We start from the raw sequence: 26,383 nt of genomic DNA on the forward strand, positions 1-26,383 counted from the left end.
TAGTATATGTTGGGGCAGCACAGGGGTAACAAGGCTAACGCGCAGTACATCTATCATCCTCAGAATGGGGCCTTCGCTGTGGGTCTGTGATTGCAGGCAAACACATACAAGAACTCAACACACATCGTGCTTTGAGTTTATTGATCTGACCACAGCTTCAAGCACTGAAGAATCCTCAGAGAGAATGCACACACACACACACACACACACACACAATAGCAAAGCCATCCCCAGAAAATGTGACAATATCCAACCTGACATTTAGATATGAACGGATCAATGGCCAGAATAAATAGAATCAGCTGTCGCAATATTCAAAGGTACGCAGTGTTGTGTACACAAGTGAAGCGGTATGAGCTAGTGTGTAAGTTCTTAATGCTGTAATATTCCTAATTGATTTTCTGGCTGCCAAACTGTGAAGTGACTTACTCGGTCAGAGCTTAAACCTTTTTCTTTTTTTTTCCTGGAACAAAAAAAAAAAAAAAAAAAGGGAATAGAGTTATTTTTATGTGAGGATTTTGGGAACATTTGAATTAAATGTTGAAATCTACAAAAAAAGGGATTATGTACTCTATGGGTGCAGATATTGACCAATAAATGTATGTTTGCTTTTCAATACTTTAATAAGAAAACTTTCTACTGAAGTTCACACGAGTCTTCACACAGCATTAACAAAGCTGACATTTTGACTTCACCATTGATTTCTTAAACCTTGAAATCTTAAACTTACAATCTATTGACAGTAAAACGAACACGCATTGAAGACTCTAGCAAGTATGTGGAGTTCATTCTTCAAGTTCTTGTTCTGGTTAAAACAAAACAAAAGTCCCACTTGTTACCCTCTCAGGGTATTTCTTTTGTCGTTAGTTAGATTTTTCCGCAGAATATTTTATTTGAATATTTTAGCATTTATCTTGCAATGAGTGAAAGTTTGTAAATTACATAGACAGATATTAAAAATGCCTCATTCTAAGCACAATTTTGAGGCTAAATTTTAAATGAAAACCAAACATTTCTTAAAAGTTAAGTTATAGTATTTGCAAATCTTTATATTATATAGAATAATCTGAGCTATTTTACTTCTTTAAGATAAAACATGGCAACTCAACATTTCAGTGTGCAGCTAAACGTGGTTAAACTTGGTTTAAAATGTCAGACATCATGTCTGTTGGAATCTAAAAGTCTGCAAAAAGAAAAGATTGAGTTTCAGTTTGTTTCTGAGAGCTTCCAGGACAGACGGTTGAAGATGGACAGACGAGGAGAAGGGGATAGTTCAATCTCGTCTGGGTACTCTTGTGTTCAGGTAGAAAGGCAGCAGAAGGAGAGCACACCCACAGATAGAGTGTTGACTTTGCTTCTGAAGTTCTGCTTCCGTAGAATAACTAATCTTGCAGCTGATATGAAATCCCTCCACACCACTTTTCATCCGTCTTCTGGCAGCCAGTACATCTATCACTCCTGCCATTTACCCCCTGACTGCACTATAAAACATGGATGTGCTAATCCAACTTTGGAGACCAGGAATAGATTTATTTAGATGTCAATCAAAAAAAAATCATAAATCATTCAAAAGTGCAGCTCAAATAACAGTAAAAACCCTAATTTCAAGTCCATGGTGTAAATCATTATCATTATCGAATTGTTTTTATTTTTAATCAATAACATTTTTAAAATCAACTTTTTTCAACATACAAGAAACATAAGAATCCTTACTCAGTATTTAATCTTTTTTTATATTCTAAATCTTACCCAACCTGAGTCACTAACATAAATAAAACTAGTTTTCTCTGTTGTTGTGCCACTTTCTCTAATGTCATCGACACACTTTCCTCTAACAAACCAGCTTTTGTTGTGAGCTTAATCATCGTTCCCCAAAAAAAGTTTACTATTTATTAATTAAACTTAAAAAGTCATAACCCCCCCGATGAGCTCAGCCCTGACATAACTCCTCCTGCACAGGCGGTAAGCCACATCTCTGGATTTAATTAACGACATTTAGGAAGTGAGGGTGTAACAACTTCATAATTTGAGACTAAGTGGTTTCCAGACTGGGGCCAGAGACAGAGGTCGAATTAGTGTTATAGCCTGAGGACTAGGTGTTTGATTGAGTGAGCAATGAAAGGAAAAACCAGCTGTGTGTGCCAGAGAGCAGCAGCTGTTATGGTTCTTAATGGCACGACTGATCAGGCTTCCAAAGGTTGGAGCATATGGCAAGTTGGAAAAGCAGAGGGGATGACCCCACCGTGCCCCAAACGGATTACAGGTAACTCTGGAGAATGGAATTCATACAAGAAATACTGTAGGCAGTTACAAAAAAAATCCCCAAATAATTAACATTTAAAAATGAATATTTTATTTTTGGATAAAAAAATAGTATTCAAATGCTATTTTTGAATGATACAAACTTTCTAGCTTTTATGTGAGTTAGTAGTATATGTCACTGCACTGAAAAAAAGTGAAATGTTGGACCAAATACCAAAAATTCTGTAATTTTCTACATTTAAAATTATTAGTTTTCATCAAATTACCATTTTGAGTTTATGAACTTAAAAATATTATTTGATGAAACTAATATTTTTAAATGTACCCTGATGGGATGAACCACAGCATAATGAGATATAAATGTAATCAAAACAAACATCTGATATATTTTTGAGAGGTGAAAGTACCTTTTACAACTTGTGTTTTTTGCACACTAAATACAATATATTTCTCTCCAAAACTATGATGTATTTTTTATTTATTAGATTTGACATACACATTCATTGTATCATTGCAGATCTGCCAACTGAAAAATAAATTGCAATAAATATTAAATTAAATTAAACTTTTTAAAATTAGTGTCTTAAAAAAAACTCTTTCTCTCTCGATATTTTCTTTTAAAGTTTCAAAAGAAGATTTTGGAATTCCAGCTATTTTCCTGACACAATAATCTGTTTAAATATATAGAAGAACATATTTCTGGATGGTTAAACATCTTATTGTTACTATGCTACAATGAACTGATGTGAGCCATTTAAATGCTAATGTTTTTGGCTTTAATTGAATTCTATTAAAACATTGTTTTAGTGATTTACTGATTTTATTTTAGTGTGCTCCAGAATAAATTGAAAGTGTAGTGAATATCTAAAAAAAAAGCCATCAAAGTATGAAAGAAAAACAAATAAGTTGCTTAAAAATAATCATTTAAAGTTATAAAAAAAAGCAAGAAAAAAATGCCTCTTTTTTCCTTACAAATTTTTATTAAACTACCCTGTAAAATAAGTATGTTAAGTGTATTAAGTCTATGATAGGATGATAATATCTGTACTAATTTTAGTAAATATTACGATCAAAATGTCTTCTATGAGGTCATGCTGATGCAGTTTAGCTTCGACCTGAAACACTTTGGTGAGTTTTGAACAGACTTTCATGTCAACCTCACTAGTACACTAGTGTGCCTTCAGGAGTACCGTGGGAAATTATTCAACTTCACCAAATTGGAGTAAAAACATTTAGCCATTGGCAGCATATTAACTCTGTGTTCATCCAAACAGACCCACTGAGAGGGTAGAAATGTGAAGGATTGTAGAATACGTTTTCTTTGGGTTTATTTGTTTTTTATTCAAGGCACTTTGGTTAGAATTTCATGATATTGTTATGAGAAACTAGTTTTTGTTTTTAACATTTTTGGTTTATGGTGTCTAGTGATTTTTTTTAAGGAAAAAAATCTTTTTGAGAGTGGATATGGGCAGTCTATGCGGGGCACGGAGGTGGCCTCCATGAAATATCAAGGTTGTAGACCACTAATAAGTGAGCGATTATGGCCATGTACATTTTTTCTATGGGCATGCTGCAGGCGACTGATTGTAGCAAACACTTTAAACACCACCTAAGGGTAAGTTTAGATGAAGTAAAGGAGATGCAGATATATTTTTTTAAACTCCTAAAACCAGCACAAGGGGCCCGTTGGTGGTGTTCAAGTGAAAGTGTGCGGTCCTGTTGTGCACGCCGTAGTTGCATCCTGACTGTTAAGAGTGCAGGTTGTGTGGGCATCCTACAGGTATTTACATATCATCTGTATACTCCATGTGTGCAGCATTTGCCTTTGGTTAGTAATGAGTCAGTACATGGACATCACTAATGACTATAGGGAAGCGCAAGGACTGCGTACGACAGCATCACCCGTACGTCCAAAGTGCAAGCAACTTTCATTATTCTTACAAATACTTCACAATACTTTTACCACACGCACAACAATGGTACGTTCCATCTTCAAGACACCCCTTAAGTTGGCTGCATGAGCCAAAAGAGAACTACAAGACATGTGTGCTCCCTAGGGTGCACAAAAACCAACTACACTCGTACAGGGACAGCTTGGAGGAGATCTGGTTTAGGGAACACAGGATTTCATCTCTGCTCTTTGCAGATGATGTTGTCCTGTTGTCCTCCAGACGGTTACTCATAAGCATCTCATGAGGAGAGCGCCATAGTTGACGAACAAGCAATTCTGACAAAACCACACCAGATATCACAAATATAAATGGATGTTACAAAGAAATGTTTTCCCCAAAAAACACTCGACCTCTCTTAACTTAAAACAGGAGATTAAAGAAAGCTACTAGGTTTAAAAACTGTCTTACACAAGAAAAGCAATAATTCTAATGGACACCAGAACAACAGTCAAGAGTTAAAAAACAGGTTGTTCCAAGCTGTTCTTCCCTGAAATGAAGCAGCTAAATAGAGTGGACCAAAGTCAAAACAGTCCTGATCGTCAGGGATCCTTGTGATTCTAAAGCCACTGACACATAATCATAACATGAAGATGAGGATATCAATTTCAAAGTGTAATAATCACCCACCTCCTTCACATCAGTGCAGCAGCTCTATGGCATGTCTGAACATCAACTTGCTGACCCACTTCAACGGGGTATTATTCAGACTGGATAAACACTCTTGAATGGCATCATTAATGGCGAGCATCATCATCATCATCATGATCACTGCTGAAGAGGCTGGACAATTTTCAGTAGAAATACAGAATTACCTCAAGTAAGAAAAGGCTAAAGTAGGAGTTAAGATAGATCAAGAAAGGGTTGGCTCTGAATATGAGCTTTGGGGAAAAATGTAAAAACATAAACAAGTAAATTATGTGGATAGATAATAATTTATGATGGTGACCTTTAAGGGGAGCAGCCTAAATAAGAAAACGATTTATTTATATGACAATATATTGCAATCATTTCATTCATTCTAATGTTTTAGTGTTAACACCAGTATAGACACCAGCACCTTTCTTTCCCAAAATTGACAAATGTTTCAGTTCAACCAAAAACAACTGAAAGCAGGTGGTGGAGAAGAGGAATTCCCCAATGACTCCCATTTTCAAAAATGTAGATTTTGCAATTAAAACAAAATTCCCAGAATGGTACGGTACGGTTTCCGTCCTGATCGTGGAACAGTGGACCAGCTCTACACCCTCTTTAGGGTCCTGGAGAGTTTGTGGGAGTTCGCTCATCCAGTCCATATGTGTTAGTGGATTTGGAGAGGGACCTCGATCCCGTTCCCCATGGTGTCCTGTGGAGGGTGCTCTGATAGTACAGGGAGCCTTACTGAGAGCTGTCCGGTCTCTGTATGACCGAACCAGGAGCTTGGTTTGCATAACCGGCAATAAGTCAGACCTGTTCTCTGTGCATGTTGGACTCCCTTACCACTGGTTCTGTTCAAAGTCAATATGGACATCATTTCTAGGCGCAGCCAGGGCCTGGAGGAGATCTGGTTTGGAGACCACAGGATTTCATCTCTGCTCTTTGCAGATGATGTTGTCCTGTTGACACTAGAGATTATAGTCTACTGATGCAAGTGTATTCTTTGGATACAGCTAAATCCAGAAGGTATTTTATAAAGACTGCGGGGAGAGTTGAATATTTAATACCTTTTTGTCATCTCATTACTAAAGTTTCACTAAAGTCTATCTCTACTAGTCAACAATAACGTACCAATTTCAGCTGTAAATAGTGACACATAAATACAGTTTAGATTGGGGGCGTCAAACCTATTTTGCTTCAGGGGGATACATTCAACCCATCTAATCTCAAGTGGGGCAGAACAGTAACATGATAGCCGATATTTCCTTTGCTTCTCCTAGTGGCGGAATTGTGCATTGCAGCCATTTCTTTAAACAACCATAACTCGACACAGAAATGGGCTAGGAACTTGTTGTTTTTCAACATTTTTATATATTTTTTTCTCTTCATGACAGGGCTGGATTAAAAGTTTTGCCGGCCCATATGTTTGACTCCCCTGGTTTAGACGCTTCCACATCTGAGCAAAACAATTCCCCGTCATTCACTGTTGTTCCGGACTTGTAGGCACAAAGTGTTTTATACAACTTTTCCTATAACCTTCATTTAGTTTAGAACACATTAAAGTAGTGCGCTTTTTAAAACAATTACAATTTCTTGCAGAAGTACTGCACACATTTGCATTGTTATTTGATAAAGTTAAAGTTTTCCCTCCAAGAAGTGACCTTTTATTAGCTTTTATTGAAGGAATGATATTTCGGGGGATCCATATATAAATACACGCAGGAGCATTTTAAAAAGCTGTCACATTGTTTGTGGCCACGCAGTCAAGCAGAGATAATAAGAAGCTTTTAGGTAAGGCAGCCTTTTCATTTATTTTCAGCCGGAAGCAATCCGCTGTACTCAAAGAACCTCGCTGTTGCTTCTATTGTGACATTTTATTCTTTTCATCTGTTTTTGTGTCTCCCCCCCTCCCCCAGTCTTCTGTCCTTAATCATCTTCCCTTTGTCCAGTTTGCTGTACTCACTCATTTTATTACCATTTCAATTCTGCCTTATTGTGCTTCATCTCCTTCCGTCTCTCTGGTCTTCTCTTCCCGCAACATCACTAATTTCTCATTCTCCACGTCTTCAATAATCTATTCTTGTACACAACGGAACAAAAAAGAATTATTATTGGATGTAATGGGGGAGCTAAAGTGAAGAAAGAAGAAGTGTTTTTTTGTTTTATTTTTATTTTTTTGTGCTTATTTTATTTGAAGTTTTGTTTTACATACACTGCTATCATCCCTTTCCATCCTATTTTTAGTCTGTTTTTATGGTATTGTTTCACCTTGTGTAAACAGAGCTTTCTGAAACCGGAAAGGGTTCCTACAAGTTTCTTCAAGTTAAATTTAAGACTTTTTAAGACCTTTATAAGGCCATGCACATCAAAATGAAGACACATTTCTTAGTCTATTTTCCATTTTTTTTTTTTTATTGATAAATGTCCATTTTATGATCAAAGCTGTAGCTTCTTATCTCGTTTCTCGTCTGTGACCTGATGCTTTAGCGTGCTTTTTTTTTTTTTAATCCAGAGGTGGGGATTTAACATATTCTTGCATAAGAATTTGCTTTACACCAGCGGTCCACCCACAACTCAGAGGCAAATTTCATTTGAATTACAGCCCCTCTGCACAAACTATGTCCTAGAAAACAACACAGGTTTTAGATTTGGGCTAAAAACGGCATTATTATAATTAAAACATATTTAAAAATGATCTTTTAGGACTTTTAGGTTAGCTTTGAGCAAGAAGAGATGGGTTATATCATGATTTTATTTACCTTAAAGTGTGATGATTTTAAATTTCAACTGAAATTGACTTTAAATCCATATCAAAACATTAAAAGTACATTAATTTATTTGCATTTTGTGTGCCATTTTACTAGAAATAAAAACAACCATAAAGTGGACTTGCTTAATTATTAGAAATATAAAAATTTATTTAAAAAAGGTAAAAACAAAAGAAAAAGCATAGAGTGAAGAGAGAAATATTCCTGCTAAGCTCCACCACCTCACCCTTTAGATATGAATGGGTCCAGTAAAGGCAAGAGAAAATGATTTGAGTGTTTGTAAAATTCATGAAAAATACTTGTGGGTCACAGTGTGTATGGAGTGTGTGTGCGACAAAATGGCAGGGAAACAGAGGAGACAGCGAAGTAAGAGGTAACAGATAAGCACATTGGCAAAAAAAAAAAAATGACAAGCTCCGTCTCTCTTCTCCTTCCACAAACATTCACACACACAAACGTACCACCTCAAAAGTAATTTCTGCCATCCCATTAGCAGCTGTATAGTCAATAGTGCTGGCCCTTAGAACACATTCACACACAAATTTCACAGTCTTGCAGCCATAATGCTCCTAATCATTTTGCCCAGAGCTCTCAGTGCAAAGATAAAGCCTTAATGTCACCACAAAACACACACGTGCACACACTCTGTTTATTGAGATAAGAACATAATGTCAAGTTTGTGTGGTGATAAAGTTCAAGGGGAAAAGCTGAATCGAGTCCTTGATGTGCCCTTTCAGTGTTACAGGAGAGCGGTTGGTAGAAAAGTACAGGTGAAGGTGTGGACATAAAAGTTTGATCAAACTATAAAAACAGATAAGCTTACATGTGGCTTTTTTTGTTTTAAAGTATTAGTTTTGTCATGATATTATAATCATGAGTTCATGCTGGGGCATCAACAGTGACCTGGTCTGACACATCCTGAGGACAGACAACCTTACCAGTACAGATCATTCCCAAAATGTGTGAATAGCCACTTAATCCACAGCTATTCTTAAAACATCTCAGGTTTGTAGAAGATGGATTAAGATTTTTGCACTCGATCCTTGGTCTCCTGTGGAAAATCACACAGTCTAAAGCTGCATTCACATCACTCTCAGCAATATGTGTTCAGGCAGCGCAGCAATGAAATTTTTTGTGAGTTTATTGATTTTTACCATAAATGTTTTTAAAAAATTAAGAAAAAATATGTTGATAGAAACCTATTAAACTACAAAGTCCATTAGATTAACTAAATTTGATCCTAACCCTTGATCAATTTTTCTTTATAAATAATGTGTTGGGATGATAAAAACTTTTTTTTGCGTTTAATGTTGAAGGATTATTATATCGGTTGGAAAACTGAGGAAAAAGCAGATAATCTTAGTTTATTCGTTTTAACACTTTACTTGTTGCACCATTATTTATGCCATGTCGATTTTAGTCGGTATGTACATTTAGCTTTATACTCTTTAGTATTCTTATTTAATATCTGGTGTATATACTTCAAAGAATAATCTCATCTTAACTTTTATCACAAAATAAATCAGTTTCAACAATGTCTTAATTAATCTATTTTTTTTATACAGTTCGATCATTCTACTCTTTGTCTCTCATCTCTTTACTAAAAGATCTGTGATTTTTAACTCAATTTCCGTGTTTCCTAATTACAAATTGAGATTTGGGTTGCATATATTATCAACAAAGTAGAGACATCACTGGAAAGACAGAAATTCTACACAAAGAAAAGCTGCAAAAAATGCAGTTTCCACAACCTGTTTTGTGCACGGAGACTTCCTTAAAACAAAACCCCAGAGGATTAATTCACTACTTTTGTAAAGCTAACATTTCATAAAATTTAAATATGGCTGAAACATTGGTTCCACATTAGCAACTAAAAATGTTAAATTTGTAGACCTTTAAAAGGCCATGTCCATTTTGTATGATTTTTAAATGTTAAAAAAAGTAAATGGCGATATGGCAAAAAGAAAATATGCCTTTTGATGTGAAAATATAACATGTTATTAGCTGCCAAATGAGGGAAAAAAAACTAAAGATTTTCATAATATAATATAATATAATATAATATAAAAAGATATCTGTTTTAGTTTAACTGACAGCCTATATTGTTTCCCTCTAGCATATATTTCATATTTCATGGCCCTTGGGTCTAAAATGAATCAGAAGTAATTCATTATAAATTGTGGAAAATTCATGCCGAGTGTGTTGATGTGAAAATAAATATTCATCACTGGCAATGGAGCAAAGCAAAGCCACAACATCTGAGTCAAAGCTCCATTAGTGGAAAACGACTGTTAAGCCCAACCGCATGGGGATGATTATAGTAAATGTATTAAAGCGGCTATATCATACATTTATCCAGGATGATGTTTGTTATTCTAGAGCTTATCCAACGATTCTTTGCATTCTCTAACTAGGCATATTGCTTTTAAAGGTTCAACACACAGTACTGTATGAGGGAAGAGTCCAGAAGAGCACAACCTGTGTTGATTTGCAATTTAAACGTTTGTTTTCTGCACATTTCGCTGGTAATAGAAACAAAATCAAATGAGTAACTTACCATTATTACATAGAGAAAGTAGCCTAGAATATAATGCAAGAGAAAGTTGGATCGCTTCCTAAACCAACGATGTCTAAGATGATCAGAAAAAAAAAAAAAAATCCCCTTATTTACCTACTGTCCTAAACTGGAGCCACACATTTTTAACATTGTGTAATTCTATTCTAAAGAATTAACGATCAACATTTTTTTTCATTTTTTAATACAGCAAGTAGTCCTCTAGGTGAATGAATGACAATAGATGAGCTACTCTCATCATAAAGTTGTTAAAATTAGAAAAACGTTTTCCCGCCAGAATTAGTTTTGAGATTTCATGGAAGCAGCCATTTTGACGCCCCTCTACTTCCCCTAGTGGAATTTTGATGAACTACAGTATTATATAACAGGTTTTTTAATTAAAGTTTTGATCACACTATTGAGATTTTGGTCTTAGAAATGTGTGTATCAATGATAGAAATGGCAACACAAGGTTAAACATTACAGAACACCCGTTATAGCTCCTTTGGGGCTGTGATTTTTTTTTCTTTCTAAAAAAGAATCAATGTCTCAGAGTGTAGATAGACAGTGGACGGCAAGACTCGCAAGTTTTACCTTTGAAGTCAAGTTCTTTAGAAACATCTATTATTTATCCGATTATATAGGTTCTTTTTTTCATTTCTTTCACTTCTAACATCTATTTCAACTTTTCTGATGACGCTGACAGTAAGAAATATAAAAAAGAAAAAAAAAATGAATCACACTAGAAGTTGTATTTTTTTAACATTGTAATGCTATGAGACCAATTAGCAAAACTAATGTTTAGCAATGAAAAAAAAAAAACTTTTTTTCTTCAAACACTTCCATTTTTCTTGGGCCCTGGATCTCCTTTAGCACCGGTTCTGTTCATAGTCTTTATGGACAACATTTCTAGGTGCAGTCAGGGGGTGTTTAGTTTGTTCTGTTTTTCTCTTTGTTCTTTGCAGATGATGTTGTCCTATTGGCTACATCCAGCCAGGACTTCCAGCATGCATTGGGACGGTTCCCGGCCGAGTGTGAAGTCTAGAAACTTTGTTTAGATTGTTGCCCCCATGACTCGGGGTGAGTTGAAGAAAATGGTGGATGGACGTACGGACAGATGATAAAAAAGTTTAAAATAATCTAAAAGCTATTGTATATGTCACAGTTAAAATAAAACTGCAGAGCTGGTGAGGGTACCCTGAGGGAAACGTTAAACTTATTGTCCTTTCATATACACATAAACTATCTGGTGCATACCAGCTCTTACTTTGAACACACGAGAAGTCATCAGAGAGTTTTCGGCGTTACTCGCCGAAAACTGTCTCGATTTGCCCACAGACAACTATTATGTGCACATGAAAGAAAATAACTGTGTGTTCTGTCTGGAGAGCCTGCAGTGGATTTCACCGTGTTTTGTTTCTGCAAGGAAAAGGCATTATGCTACGTGAGTATGCTTCAATCTGTGACTGGTGTATAAAGACTGAGTCCCACTGAGTCCCATTAAGCTCTCTATGAAGGTTCTGAGTGTACTGCTGATGTGAAAGGTTTCAGGCATTTGGTTCAGGCAATTCAAAGGTTTCCCTTCATTAAATATGAATCCAATGTTTTTGCTTTCTTTTCAGCTATGTTGGTTAAGTGAGCTTGTCGTCTGCCCATTAGTCAATTGATTTTTTTTTTCAATCCAGCATTTATTTGTGGATTAATATTTGTGTTTTTGTTAGAACCACTTGTCTTTCTTTTAAAGAAAATCAGTAAAAAGTATTACTTAAAACAATTAGAAATCCCTACCATTTATTCAAATGTCATTCTCCACGAGTATCTTACGAAATATTACAAAATTTGAGATATTATTTAATTCCTTTATATCAAAAAAGTCACATTTTACACATATTATATTTGGGAATTTTAATTAATACATTGTTTTACTAATTTGACATGGCAAAAACAGTCTCTAGAACCATATAAAACAAGAAATTATCTTTGTCAGCAAAACAAAAGTCCTTTGCTTTCTGTGTAGAATCAGGAGATGTCTGCTCTAACAAGAAGTTTTCCTGCCAGTGGCGAGTGCACACTGGCACGCACTTCACTGAAAAACGCAACAGAGCAGCAAAATGTTAAATAACGCAGAAAATTGAATGAACATGTTCAGCCTCACAATATATATCCGTGGGTTTGTAAGAATGAGATGCACGGATGTGCATGGAATGAGGGGTTTAACTGAGAATTCCTCAAAAATTATTTTATGAGTTGGAGAAAATGTTGGCTGTTCAATGAGATGTTAGTCCAAGTTTACTAGAGTGCTTGTATCTTACATCCACAGAGCGACCAGACCAATCACCTTTGAGTATTAAAGTCTGTGGTTTACAGTTTGAAAAAAGAAAAGCAGTAAAAATTTGAGGGCATCGAACCTTTTTCAACACAGAAAAAAAACATGTGATTGCCAAGAATTACGGTTATTTTGAATGCAAAGCTGCATATTTTCGAGAGTATAGCTGCCTATGAAAGTCAAATTTGATCTATAAAAAAGAAAAGTGCTCTGGTTAGCCAAGGAACAGTTGCTCCTTAGGCTATGGCGGATTGTTGTCATCATTCCATCTTCAGAACCCACTAAATCCCTTTCAGGGTCACAGGGTTTCTGGAGCCAACCCACCTGCTGTTGGGCGAAGGCGAGGTACACCTCGAACAGGTCACCAGTCTGTTCACACACTCCCACTAACACCTAGGGGCAATTTAGAGACCAATTAATCTATGAGGCATGTTTTTGGACTGTGGAAGGAAACTAGAGTGCCTGGAGAAAACCCACGCATGCACAGAGAGAACATGCAAACTCCACACAGAAAGATCCCAGCTAGGATTTGAACCAGAGCCTTCTCGCTGTGAGGCAAAAAGCCATCTCTCACTTGCAATCATCCATCTCTTCTCTTTTCTCAGTGAAAGCTGGGGTTGGATGAGTAAAATGTAGATGCATTCCAGTATGGTTTTCAGGTTACCAGGGGTCACGTACAGTCGCCAAAATAAAATTGTCTCAATTCACAAATCCATGAAACCATAGGCTTTCTATTCTATTTGATTCTAAAAGCAAAAATGTCCATATGTGTTTTGAAAATATCAATAATTACTATGTTGTGTACACTTCTATAACTATGACTTAAATAGACACTAACATTTTATTTATCTGTCATATTCATTAAAGATTTCATTGGTCCTGAAAACACAAAATCCTAACAACCTAACAAGATGTGACAAACTATAACAAAATAGTTCCAGAAAGCAATAAAGAAACAAATATCAGAAATCAGATCAAACAAATAAAAATAACAGTTTGGTAAATTTTAGTTTTATCAATCTATCAGTTTTTTAAATTCCAGATTTAAAATTTGTCGATTGACACTTTTTACCTTTAAAATAAGAGGTCTGAAATGCTTGAAAATATGTGTTTATGTCTACACTGAAGAATTCTGCATTCATCAATATGAGTTTATAAGCATGAAAAGGTATGTGCATACTGTCTATGCATTTACATTAGTTCTAGTCTGAAGTTTAGTCTTTACAAAGACTGTCCTTGGATAAATCCTTGTTTGACTGGCTTTATGTCAAATCTCTCAGACTTTCCTTGGATTATTTTTAAAGTTCTGACTCTACTGAGTATCTGTAAAAAATCTGAAAATAAATCTTCAAAGATTCTTCCATTTAATTCTTAAAAATGCTCTGAAAGCTTCAGATTTTGCCAAATCAGTGGTTTTATGTCTTAACAGAATCAAGGGGCTGAATTTAACTCAATACAACACAGAACAAAAGAACATAGAAAATACCAAAAGATTGTGTTTTGTATGTGCTTCCAGCTCCACTCTAAGGGTGTATTCAGACTGGAAATATTTGGTACACTTAAATTAAACCAGAGTTCGTTTCCCCCAATAATCTGGAACAAAGTTTCACTCTGAATATTCACAAGCGTTCCCTGGTACGGGACAAGGAACCGCTCTCAGGCCCATCTTTTGAGGTGGTCTCAGTTTGTTTCCTATCAGACTGAGCTTCAGTTTGTTCTGAGATTCATCAGTCTGAATACGATCTGCTCCAATAACTCAACCAAAACAGGCACCACAGCCGGTCAAACTTGGAGCAGTGATGCAATAGCAACTAAGCAAAACTTTTAACGTGAAACACATCTCTTCTCACACTGTTTTCTTGACAATTTATGTCACAAACACTACTTAGCGTACCTCATAGCCGCAGCGTCCTCAGTAACCACCTTGCAGTATGCATCCAGCGTACCAAAATAGCAGTAAAAAGTGTTCAACCTGTCCTTCTTATAGACATTCAAAACTGACCAGCAAAGTAAAAAGTTTGAATACTATCCTGACAAGTATTTGCAAAGTGTAGCATCTCCATCTTGCTCCTTTTGTTTTGACCCGTCCGCATAACTCTTGACCAATGACCGAAGAGAGCTTTAGTCACATGGTTTTGTTTACAAACTTTGTTCCGAAATCTCCGGCAGATCCCAGTCAGATACAGAAAAAAACACAAGGTTTAGAACACGATCGGGACCAAATTAAGCAAACTCAGTCCAGGACAAATCCTTTTTCCAGTCTGAATACACCCTAAAAGTAAGTCTGGAGAGGCCCTGCCTGGTGCACCCATTGACTGTGTATAGAGAACTGGACTGAGAACGTGAGACATCATAGAAAATTACCTTCCGGTACCAACCAAATTAAGTCAATTCATTTGCCATTTTTCCGTGATATGTCCATTGTTGTGTTAGAACCAGACGTGGTCAGTCTGTGTCGGTCTTAGTCTACATTTCTATGGCAACCACTCTCTCCAATCAGTAGTTAGAATGTTAGAAGGCCACACCCGTTCCTACTTTAACTGAAGCATCTGATTGGTCTGTTTATAACTAGACTAAATTGTGTTATTCTGACAAATAGAATGATAGAAGTCTTTGGGATTTTGGCTTTTTGGGACCGGCCGGTTCTTCCTGTTTAGAACGCAACAGGGGAGGGGTCACTCAGTCCAGTTCTCATGTACAGTTAATGGGTGCCACAAGCCTTTTCTGTTTCAAAATTTTTCAATTTCTCAGAGAGCTCAGGTAAGAACGGATCCCCGTTCAATAAAACAAAATTTAATACTTTCATTTTGGCATTTATGTACACTGTTCAAGTTATCAATTTTCAGGTAATTTCATTGAATGTGTTCTCTTATGTATGTTTTTCTTCTTCTGTTGTAAAATTGTTGATGAGAAGTTCTCTGTGCACTTGGATATTAATAATTAAGAGCATGTTTGAAGTTAAAAAAGAAAAAACTATCCTTCGCAGCAAGTGAAGGTTAATTTTTTAAATGGTGTGCCATTCTTGGATTGCTCTTCTCATGTCCCTGTCGGTCTTCTTGTGCCAAGTGATTTGGAACAGCTTTCAGTCCAAGTCTACTTGTCAGGGCCAAATGCATCTGGATGGGAGGTGCTATTTCTGTGACAAATGACCTTACAAATAACTGATGGAGAAAAAACAAGGTTTACCTCATCTCTGTCTGTCTCTACATGTCTACACGCTCGTCTGTGGTTGTCCTGCAACCTTCGAGTCTGTCTCCTTTTTTTTTTTTTTGCTTTGCAAGTGTGCCAGGAAAAGGCATCTGCACTAATCCATCTGATCCAGCAGTCTTTACTGTCTTCCAACACTTCATCTCAGAAATAAATCCCAAGAGGTGTCTGACTAAATTTAATTAAGTGACTAGCCTGCCAACCTTACCAAAGGAAAAGGAGGAACTCAAGAAGACAAATATGTGTATAACTAACAAACAAACAAAAAGAATTGAGGTGGATGTGATATTGAAGGAAAGCTAAATAACTTCCCCAGAATAGTTTTGAAATACCAAAGACAAGAACGGTCATGTCTGCTAATACTTTAATTCGTTTTCCTGAGATAACGATTTCATACCTCATTATCACGAGATAACAACAAAAGTTTTCTCAAGATAACAGGATAAAATTATAGCTTGCTATCCTAAGATCACAGTTAAATAATGTCTTATCTAAATGAAAGCGTTTTTATTGGAGACCGCTTAATGTAATGATAATCTGAAACGACTATGGCTGATATGAAAGTTGGTTCTGACCAACAAACTTGACATAATTTCTGGCAAAAATACACCACAACTAATGTACTCAATAATATTAGAGTGTGATGTCTCTCACCATTAATGATCTTTGTGGCGGCATTGATTTATTTGTCCCCAATAAAATAAAAAGCTGTTTTTTTGTTTTTAAGTTGAGTGTCATTATTTTGTTTATATGTGTTTTGGGTTTCTGGAACCGGCTAGAGGGAAACCTGGTGTGAGACAATTAACAAATTTGATCAACTAGTTATGATTCTTGTTGCTGTTTTGGCTCAGCGATGACCTCCAAATGAGAAAAAAAAAAGATAAAATTTGTTTTCTCGAGATATCGAATTAAATACTCAATTTCTTGGGGAAATGAGCTGAAATTTTAATCAGTTTGAAAAAAAAAACTCATAATAATGAGTTGTTAAGCCATCAGGGGCAAAGCTAAGCGGGGGCAAGGGGGGCCCACTTTTGAGTCAATAATGGTATCATTACTGATAAGAATTAAGAAAAAAATAAAAAAAAGCTTCTTTAAGCATTGTTATTTTCGTTTGGGGTAGGACCTTGATAGTCTTGATTTGTGAGCTTTGTTTATTTGTTTTCTTAGGTAGATTTGGTTAGGCAGCTATTAGTAGGAAGGTGATGGCTGGGTCAGCAGTCTCTACTGACTTATTTTATGTTTGGGAAAGGTTCTAATCCCTTTTAGTTTGGCTTTTTGTTTGACCTAGCACACTAATTATTTCATTTTGTTCTTTCTTTCAGGAAACAAAGTTTTGTTTATTTAATAAACTGTGTTCCTTTTACTCTCACTGGTGTCCAATTTTTATGTTTTTGTCCCCTTTTGTATTTATTCCCGCAGTGCTGAGCTAGGTGTGCCTTTTGGGGACATAACAAAAACTAACAAAACTGTTAGATGTATGTTTGACCCTTTCATTTGTCACGGCCTTCAACTCTATTATTGTCATGTGCCACCCTTTCAGTGTTCTGCCCATATAAAATACTCTAGCTCCGCCCCTGTAAGCCATTATCTCAATAAAACAAGAAAAAAAAAGTCAATATTGGCTGTTTTAGTCTTCCATGCTTAAGTGTGTTACTTTACTGGTCAGTAACACATTTTGGAAAGTAAAACACAATTCATACATATTTAGTGTACATCAAGGTGAGAAAATGTGATTTTTCTGCACAAATAATAAAAAAAAAAAAAAAAAAACATTTGCTAAAAAATCATTAACAGAATAGATAGACAAGGCAAAAATAGTAAATTGTACACTGGTTTTATAGTTTAAAGCTCGTTGAAGAAAATACAGTTTTTTCTGCTTTTCAACACTTCAGTTTCCGCTTCAGGGGAAAAGCCAGACCTCAACAGTGAAGTTCTCCAGTTTACCGGAAGGCTGACAGGCCAGTAGTCCATAAGAATGATGGGTGGGGTCACATGTGCCTCCCCCAGGGTCCTCCCCTTAAAGTGGCTAGTGAAGATCTCACTAATGGATCTGAAACTACAGCCAGTGACCTTCTCAGCTGCTTTGACAATCAGTGACGAGTTGGCTCAGAACACGTTCTAACACCGTAACTGTAAAAGGACGTAGAAGGTCAAATCTAGTCATAAGAGGTTTCTTTGGGACATACAGGTGTCAGTGAGGTTTCTTAAAGATGCTGGCTGTGTCGCTGGACCATGCATGCAAGAATATCACTAATGTAAGAACCTGGATACTTGAATTTGGGCCCAACTGAGTATCTTTGCCCTACATGAGATGGAACCAGAGCTGTGCACTGAGCCTGATGCCATTCTGATCACACTTTTTAGTGTCAAGCCTTGAAAGTCAAGAGTCTCAGCAAAGGCATCAATCACTGGAGGACACTTTTAACTGCAAGTCTTATATCAGGTCCAGTCATCGAATTTATAAGTCTTTTGCCACAACAGTGTCTTACAAGTCGCCATTTTTACTATCTCATATTCTGAGGAACAGAGACGAAAGTAAAAGATAAACTGACAAATTACCAAGTATTCTTCAATTTACAGAATAGTTTGTTTCAACAGAAAAGGTGATTGATGACACTTGTATATTCAATAAATCATTTCCATAAACAATCCTGATGGGTTTGACATTTGAGCTACTTTATAAGCCTAATATCAAATTTTATAATGTTCTGGCAATTTCCATGTCCTTTCATTGCATCATTTTGGTTCTTTTTTAGGATGGATGGATGGATGGATGGATGGATGTGTCTGAACCTTTAAATTTCTCTGCCAATATCAACAATTTTCCCTTTTATTGATCAGGTAATTTACCAAAAAAATGGTAAAAATCTACTGCATCACTAGGGCAGTCACGCCACTGTTGTGCTTTGGCCACACAAACCCTCATTTACACAAACACTGCAGTGAACACACACGTCACACAACAGCCCCCCCATCCCCTCATCTTGTCACGCATTTGAGTAAATTACCCTGTGATTGCTCTTTCTGAGGTCACTTTTAATTAAACTGAGATGAGAACATGACGCATGGGATTTAACTATATCCTACCACTACAAATTATGAATTCATAACTAATGCTTCTTTTGCTTTCAACCATGACCTCCACATCATTTATGTTTTAGAGCAAGGGAACTCCTCTAATCGTCTACTGTGGAGATAAGCAGCACGATGGGGGCAGGGGCTATCTGACTGTGTGTGAGTGCATGTTTGGTCTTAGATTTCAAAGTAGTATGAAAAGATTTAAGGGATTAAAAATTCAAATTTGGGAGTATGTCTTGCTTTTATCCTGGTTGATCTAAGAGAAAAATAAATTAGGAGAGCAGATGAAAGCTCAAGTTCTGGTCAAATAATATATAAATCCATTTTTTAAGTTTCTGTTGAATGAGTCACCTCTAACCTTGGATGACCAAAAGAAATACAAAAATAAAACCAACAAAGCTTTCTGTTTAAAGTCAAACAAAGCCCAGACGAAGGGAATGTCACTTTCTGAAACTCACGCTAAGCCAACATTTGCTCATTTAATCTATTTGGACATCTTGATGGAGGAGCATTTTGACCTCATGCAAGTTTAACTCAATTTATCTGTGAAAGGCCTTTGGGGTTTTTGTGTGTGCGTTTGTGAAAAGTTTATGGTTTTGTCCACCACCGCGTGTCTGCCAACAAGATGGCTAATCATTGTATCAAACCTGCATCAGATTAAACTTTTAGGACTAGATAACGCCAGCCACACCTAAAAAGCACGGACTCTGCGACCTACATATTCTCACTTTCCAACTCGTCATATTTGGACATATGGTTCAGGTTACCTCAGCGTCACTTTTTGATGTTTTGGTGCCCCCAACTTGTTGTTTTTTGAGGTGCTGGCTGTTTCCATGAAATCCTGGTTCCCCAACCCTCTGGACGCGGTACCGGACAGGAAATTAGACGCTGAACCATTACTGAGTTAGAGTACTGGTACCAGTTTATGGTACCAGCATCCTGAGGGTTGGGGACCTCTGATTAACATATGCATTTTTTTCCCCTGTCTGTAGCTCGGTACCAAGCAACCCTTGGACTGGTACCAGTTCGCGGCCCAGAGGTTGGGGACCTCTGATTAAATGGGAACAGCCAGCACGCCAAAAAATGATGAGTTTGGGACACCCAACCTATGTCAGGTGTCAGCGCTTTGTCTCCCCCTCTGGTCACCTGACTGCACTACATCTCCCAGCAACCCCAGCGCACAGTTCCTGGATGAGGCCCAGCTGTCTCCAATCTGACAATCACCCACCTGTTTCTTAAGCAGCACACAGAGCCACAGTCTGTGTGAAGTATTGTTTGTGCCACCCTGCCTGCATCACTGAGCGTTTCTATCTGGACCTGGTCTTCTTTGTACCTGACCCTGTTTTATCTCTGATTGTCTGCTGCCTGCCATAACCTTCGCCTAGACTCTGACAATTCTACTCTCTTCTTGGAAGAGTTCATGCTCGTGACTGACTTCTGCCTGTCTGACCCTGATTTAGCTTTGTGGACTTTTAGCTGTGTTTAGTTCCTATCGGAACTAATAAACCGACTGCACTTAAAACCAGCTGTCTGCCCATTTTTGACACCCTAACCATACATCCATATATGATGCGTTGGGAGGGAGAATACGTTGGATCAACTTTAATCAGCTGATTATAAACCAGAGAAAAGGGGCTTTGCGTTTTGGCGTTGCACTGTTACGTACCCTTCAGAATCTGCTAGAATTACATAACAGTTGAAAGGTGTATTAGTTGTACAGATGTTACCGTAAAAACTGTTGCTGCTTTACCAACACAAAGACATGCATAGAAAATCTTGTGATGGTTGAAAGATTCTCAGCTTCAACATCATTGGCTGACCACGGCATTACTAATGTACAATGACTCTGCTTTTCGTAAATACTTACTAGTGTGTAGTCTATCTGACACACAGAGTCAACAGTCTGCTACTGTCATTAACATTCATGAAAATATTAATTCTATTCTATATTTGATCAAACAGAAGTGTGTGTATACTGATCACAAAAATGTAAAAACGCAACAGCTGCTTGTTGTGTCAACCAGTGACAATTAAAAAAAAACAGAGCATTGCCCTTCTTACCTCTGTGATAAAAGCTTTTGCAGTTGCTGGGCTCATGAACAGCACAGCTCGGCGAAGTGTATCTCTGTACCGATGGAGCTCTTCCACGCGCATCGTTCTGAACAGACTTGTGATCATCATGTTGATGTTTGATTCAACCTTCTGGAGAGACACTTCTATTCCATGCTGAGAGGTCCGGTCTAGGAAATCCTCAATACCACGAATATCTGGAAAAGGGACAGAGAAAAAAAATACTCAAACTAAATGAAATACCAGCAACACCAGGAAAGACATTGAAGAGTCTTAGAAATGTTTATTCTATCCCTGACGAAGCTAAACATTCTCATTACGCACAGTATCTTTGACTTTGGACTAAACAAATCTGATTTAGTTGTCTAGTCAGCTTTTTTCAAACTCTCTTGGATTGCAGTAAAATAGTTTTAAAAAAAAATATATGTATATATAGAACGTTCTTTAAGGCATATTCCAATGAACATTGTGTTTTTGGTGTTTTTAATGTTTCTGATATTTCTGATGGAAGCTAGAAGTCTCAGAAATGGGAGGGTTGGTCCACCCAAAAGGTTCCGCCCACAATTCAGAGGAAAATTCCAGATAAAGTACTGCTGCTCAGCAAAAAATACAACCAAGAAAACGTTTATTGGTTTTGGCGAAAAATGGCATAATCATAATTGAAAAACTTTTGGTAATGCTTTTACAAAAGATAGAAGATGATTGGAATGGCTCTTTAAGCAAAATATCTTCAATCTCATAAATACATTGCTTATGAGTTCATAAGTGGTAACAGGGAAAAGGTGCTTAAATTAATTATTTTTATTTTATTTTATTTTTTTTAAATATGTATACATCGCAGTGGCACTTCAGAGAATACAATGATAAAGTGAGTACATGTATTCCCCACAGAGATGAGATGCGATAGGCCTACTGGTATATTTTGTTTAAATCATGAAGCACTACAGCTACATCAATTAAAAGTTTAAATGGTGATGGAACCAGGATGTTAGTGTTGGATTTTTTCTGCCTGAACTCCCCCACTTCTAATGAGCTACATTTGCAGTCAAGGTAATCCTAATTAAAGCACTTTGGTTGAGACCACAGCTAATGATGTCAGAGCATAAGTGTGTGTGTGTTTGTGTGGCTGCACTATGTAAAGAACCTACCTAATGATCTATTTGATATGGAAAATGGATGACAATGTCATCATTCTCTGTGTAGCATTTGAGCAATTAGCTGAATTGATTAGAGTTGTTAGGGGTGAAAGTGCTAAGGTGACAAAGAAATTTCATCAAGGCAAAATTTGACATAATATCAAGAGCAGACAGACTGCAGTTACTTTGAAAATAAAATTGGAAAATTGAGAGAAGTAGGAGATAGAAATGTCTGTAAAATAGTATGTTATGAGGGTAAAGAGAGGACGGCTATGTTTTTTTGTGAAATATAAAACCGAGTTACATAAAATATTGTGCAAATTCTGCTTTCTTGAAAAAAAAAGAAAACCTACTTAAAGACCTAATGAAAAAGTTTCTAACTTCCGTGAAAGCTTTTTGTCTGTGAATGTTATTAATAATAAACTCTTAAAATGTTGATAATGAAACATTTCTAACTCTTATAAAAGTCCTGTTTTTTTGTGTTTGTACGGGGCTATGAACTACCTGATCTGTAACAGCTTCCTGATTGGTCTCTGCATACGCAAAAATGTGTCTACTTCCATTAAAGCTACGTTTGGTATCAATAATGTCAATAATGTTATTAATAACTACCCCTAAAAAATGTTTATAATAAAAAAAGTTTTTAACTGTAATTAAAACCCTGTTTTTTGGTGTTTGAATGGGGCTGTGACAGTACTTGATCTGGAACAGCTACCGGAATGGTCGCCGTATACAGGATTATGGATCTACTTCCGCAAAAGATTTTTACGCTATGTCTGCAAATGTTATTAATAATAACCTCTTAAAATGTTTATATGAATTAAAATGTTTATCTTTATGAGGACAAAAATAAAAAAAAGAATATTAAGAATCACGACTGCATGATCTTGCAAAGCATCCAAATATGTGGCTGTTTAATGACTCTGCTCTCAGATGAAACCGGGAGGGGGAGTGGCAAGGTGTGAAGAGATGATGTTATGGTTTGAGCCATAATTCAAATTAATATCAAGGGATGCACTGTTTACACAGACAAACAGCTTGCCAGACAGAGCAGTTTGCAACAGTATTTAATCAAATTTGATGCTTTTTCCCTAATCTGGCAACACTGCAGACGGATAGGGAGTTCATACAAGCGCAGTGTCTAAGTAAATTCAAGCTCTTTACTGTAGGTATTGAAGAAAACTGCAACAAAAGTATCAATTGCATCATGCTAGTATTGATACTTCGCCTCAGTAATGATACTATTGATACTTAGAAATACCTCCATGGCTAGGAGGAAGGAAATGGTTAAAGGGAGTTGGTTTTCTTAAAATATTTTTTTAATTTTAATTATTTAATAATGAATTACAAAGTTTGCACAACAAATGTACAGAACATATATAAACTACAAGAGCAAATTTCCTTAAGTGTCGCAATGTTGGCCACAAAGAGGAAATAGTTTAATATTCATGCACGCTGTAACAGATATGGTAGCCGTTACATATTGGGTAGCAACAGGCTGTAAGCTAGCAGGAGAGCGAGTAAACATGGGACGATGGGAAATAGGGGCAGACTTACTACACACTACACATGATTGTTGTTTACATTGATAGTTGTTTGTTCTCTGAGATTTTTTCTTAACTTGTTTTACATTAAGCAGCTAGAAGTGTTTTTTTTTTTTTGTAGTTTATTTAAGTCCACTTGTAGTTCACCTTGGAGTCACTTTAAATCTCACTGCTGTCAGCCATTTTTACAGCTGAAGGAAAGGTTGGCTTGAACTTTATAACTGCACAGATGTTTTTTTTCTTTTTCTGTTTCCTTTTAAATCTCTCCTGTCTTCTACCTTTTGACCAATGACATTTGACACAAGTCAAGGAAAGCTGGTAGGAAGGATTTTTTTCTAGAAAATTCATCCTCACGGTGTGTTCAGAAAAGTAAAACACTACAGTTTTCTGTGCAGGCTACAAATAAAGTGGTTTGTTGTGCAACTGTTCTTAAATTCTTCCGTTCAGTTCACTCTGTACCCCTCGTTCAGGATTTAAAGGAAAACCGTCTATCTGTATTTGTTCCTCTTTACAGACTAGTTGTGGTTTTGTTTATTTTACCACTTACTTTTGACAGAGAGAAAGGAGTTATGAGTAAAGCAGACCGTCAGACGGCACCTGCGATTGTCATTTAATTTTTCTAAGACATGTGTGGGAAGGCTTCACCTAATTAGCTGGAAAAAATAATTTACTGCAATACTAAGTAATGAAAACTAAATTATCTTGGGCGAAGTAATGAATGTTTGAGTCACTTGGGTTACACACTGAAGCCTCTTCAAACCAACTCTAGATTACCTGCAGTCTGTCTGCTGCATAAATGAAATACCCATGGCTCTGCAGTATAACCAAATGAAAAAACAAAGACGGTCCACTATCTCTGAACTGATCTTGTTTTGATCTGTCTTAAATATGGACAAAAATCAGGGTTACTTCATTTGTTAGTCTTAATAACCCATTCCAATTGCCTTGTGCATACACCCAGCCAGCAAGGCCAAGTTGTTTAAAAGTGGGCAGAAAATGTGGGCCCCAATGGGTTTGCCCACATTGGCTATAGGCACTATAGGCTTGCTATGCTAGCCAGCCACCCAGTGGACATAGGAGCTTCCTAGCTTGCTACAGTGGTGCTCACTAGCTCGGTACGGCGCCGCTCGCTAGCTCACTAAAGCGTAGCTCGATACAGTGGAGCTCGCTACAAAGAAACTTGCTAGTTTGATACAGCGGAACTCATTAGCATGCTACAGCGGAGCTTGCTAGCTCGCTACAGGGGAGGTCACTAGCTTGATACAGCAGAACTCGCTACAGAGAAGCTCGCTAGCATGCTAAAGCGTAGCTCGATACAGTGGAGCTCGCTACAAAGAAACTTGCTGGTTCGACACAGCGGAACTCGTTAGCATGCTATAGCGGAGTTTGCTAGCTTGCTACGGGGGAGGTCACTAGCTTGATACAGCCGAGCTCCCTAACTCGATACAACGGAGAATGCTAGCTCACTAAAGAGGAGCTTGCTAGCTTGCTACACAGGAGCTAGCTCACTACATAGAAGCTTGCTAGAATGCTACAGAGGAGTTTGCTAGCTTGCTACAGGGGAGGTCACTAGCTCGATACAACAGAGTGCCCAAGCTCACTAAAGAGGGGCTCGCTACAGAGGAGCTTGCTAGCTTGCTACAGAGAAGCTCGCTAGCATGCTAAAGCGTAGCTTAATACAGTGGAGCTAGCTACAAAGAAACTTGCTAGTTTGATACATCGGAACTCGTTAGCTCGATACAACAGAGCTTGCTAGCTCACTAAAAAGGGGCTCGCTACAGCGGAGCTGTCCAATGGGTGGCTGACTAGCGTAGCGACCCTACCCACTGAGTGCCCACTTAAGCCAATGTGGGCAAACACAGGTGGGGCCACCGTGGGACCTGGACAAACCCATTTGGGACCCATATTTTCTGCCACTTTTAAACTATATGGGGCCCACTTGGCCTCGCTGGCTGGGCAGTAGATCCTGCAGAAAACCTCTTGCCTTTGTGTTGTGAGATGTGCGCATTTATTCTTAAGAAAACTATCATTTACAACGGATAAACTTTATCTGAGGAAATGGTACACCTTATTGACTTACAACCGTTGATCTACCTTTCTGCCATCACTCCTGTTTGCCTGGGGGAACACTCCAACTTTACTCGCCTCAATCAATTTGTTGGAAAAAAGCCTATCTTAAAACCCAGGTAGTGTTTGTAATGCAGTAGATTAACCAATGAAGCTTGTGTCATTATCACTGTTTCTCCTATTGTGTTTCTGGTGACGGTTGTTTTAGCTCTTTCCTTTTATGATTTGGTTTTTCTTCATAAAATGTCAATTTTGCTAGATTTCTAATGCTGATGGCTGCTTAATTTTTGTTCTGTATATTAATAATTCAAAAAATAGCTAGACTGTACAGTCAACAGACACCTTGAAGGTTTACAACACCTATTGATTTTGCCAATTAGATTTTTTTTTCAACGTTACCTATAAAATGTTACCAATAACTGATTTAAAATTTTAGTTTTTGACAATTAGGTTGAATTCTTCAGCTGGATCATTTAATTTGTATCACTTCTATTGCACCCAGGTCATTATTTTACTGTCCCAGCTAGAAAAAACAAACAGGTACGCAACATCTTTTATTTTTAGTGCTGTGAATCAGGGATGTACCCATCTAATACTCACATTTTTCCTTAATTTTTCCTTTTATTTATTTATTTATGTATTTTTATTTTGTTATTTATTGTTTCTCACACTATTTGTACTTATTATCACAAATAATTAAATCAAAAACAAACATAAATTAACAGTACATATTAACTTATTACTTACTAATTTATGTATTTTTTACATTAAATAAATAATTTTATT

General features: G+C 36.9%; 1 protein-coding gene across 1 annotated transcript in view; it reads right to left on the reverse strand.

Moving 5' to 3' along the window:
- LOC112148145 (glutamate receptor, ionotropic, delta 2) overlaps nt 1-26,383 on the reverse strand; it is a gene marked incomplete at both ends in the record, with an annotated part of 463,040 nt that overhangs the window by 118,874 nt on the left and 317,783 nt on the right. Inside the window, 1 exon segment of the mRNA XM_024274979.2 lies at nt 20,842-21,047. Coding sequence (XP_024130747.1) covers nt 20,842-21,047 — 206 coding nt within the window.

Source organism: Oryzias melastigma, linkage group LG9, assembly GCF_002922805.2.
Source record: "Oryzias melastigma strain HK-1 linkage group LG9, ASM292280v2, whole genome shotgun sequence".
NCBI lineage: Eukaryota > Metazoa > Chordata > Actinopteri > Beloniformes > Adrianichthyidae > Oryzias > Oryzias melastigma.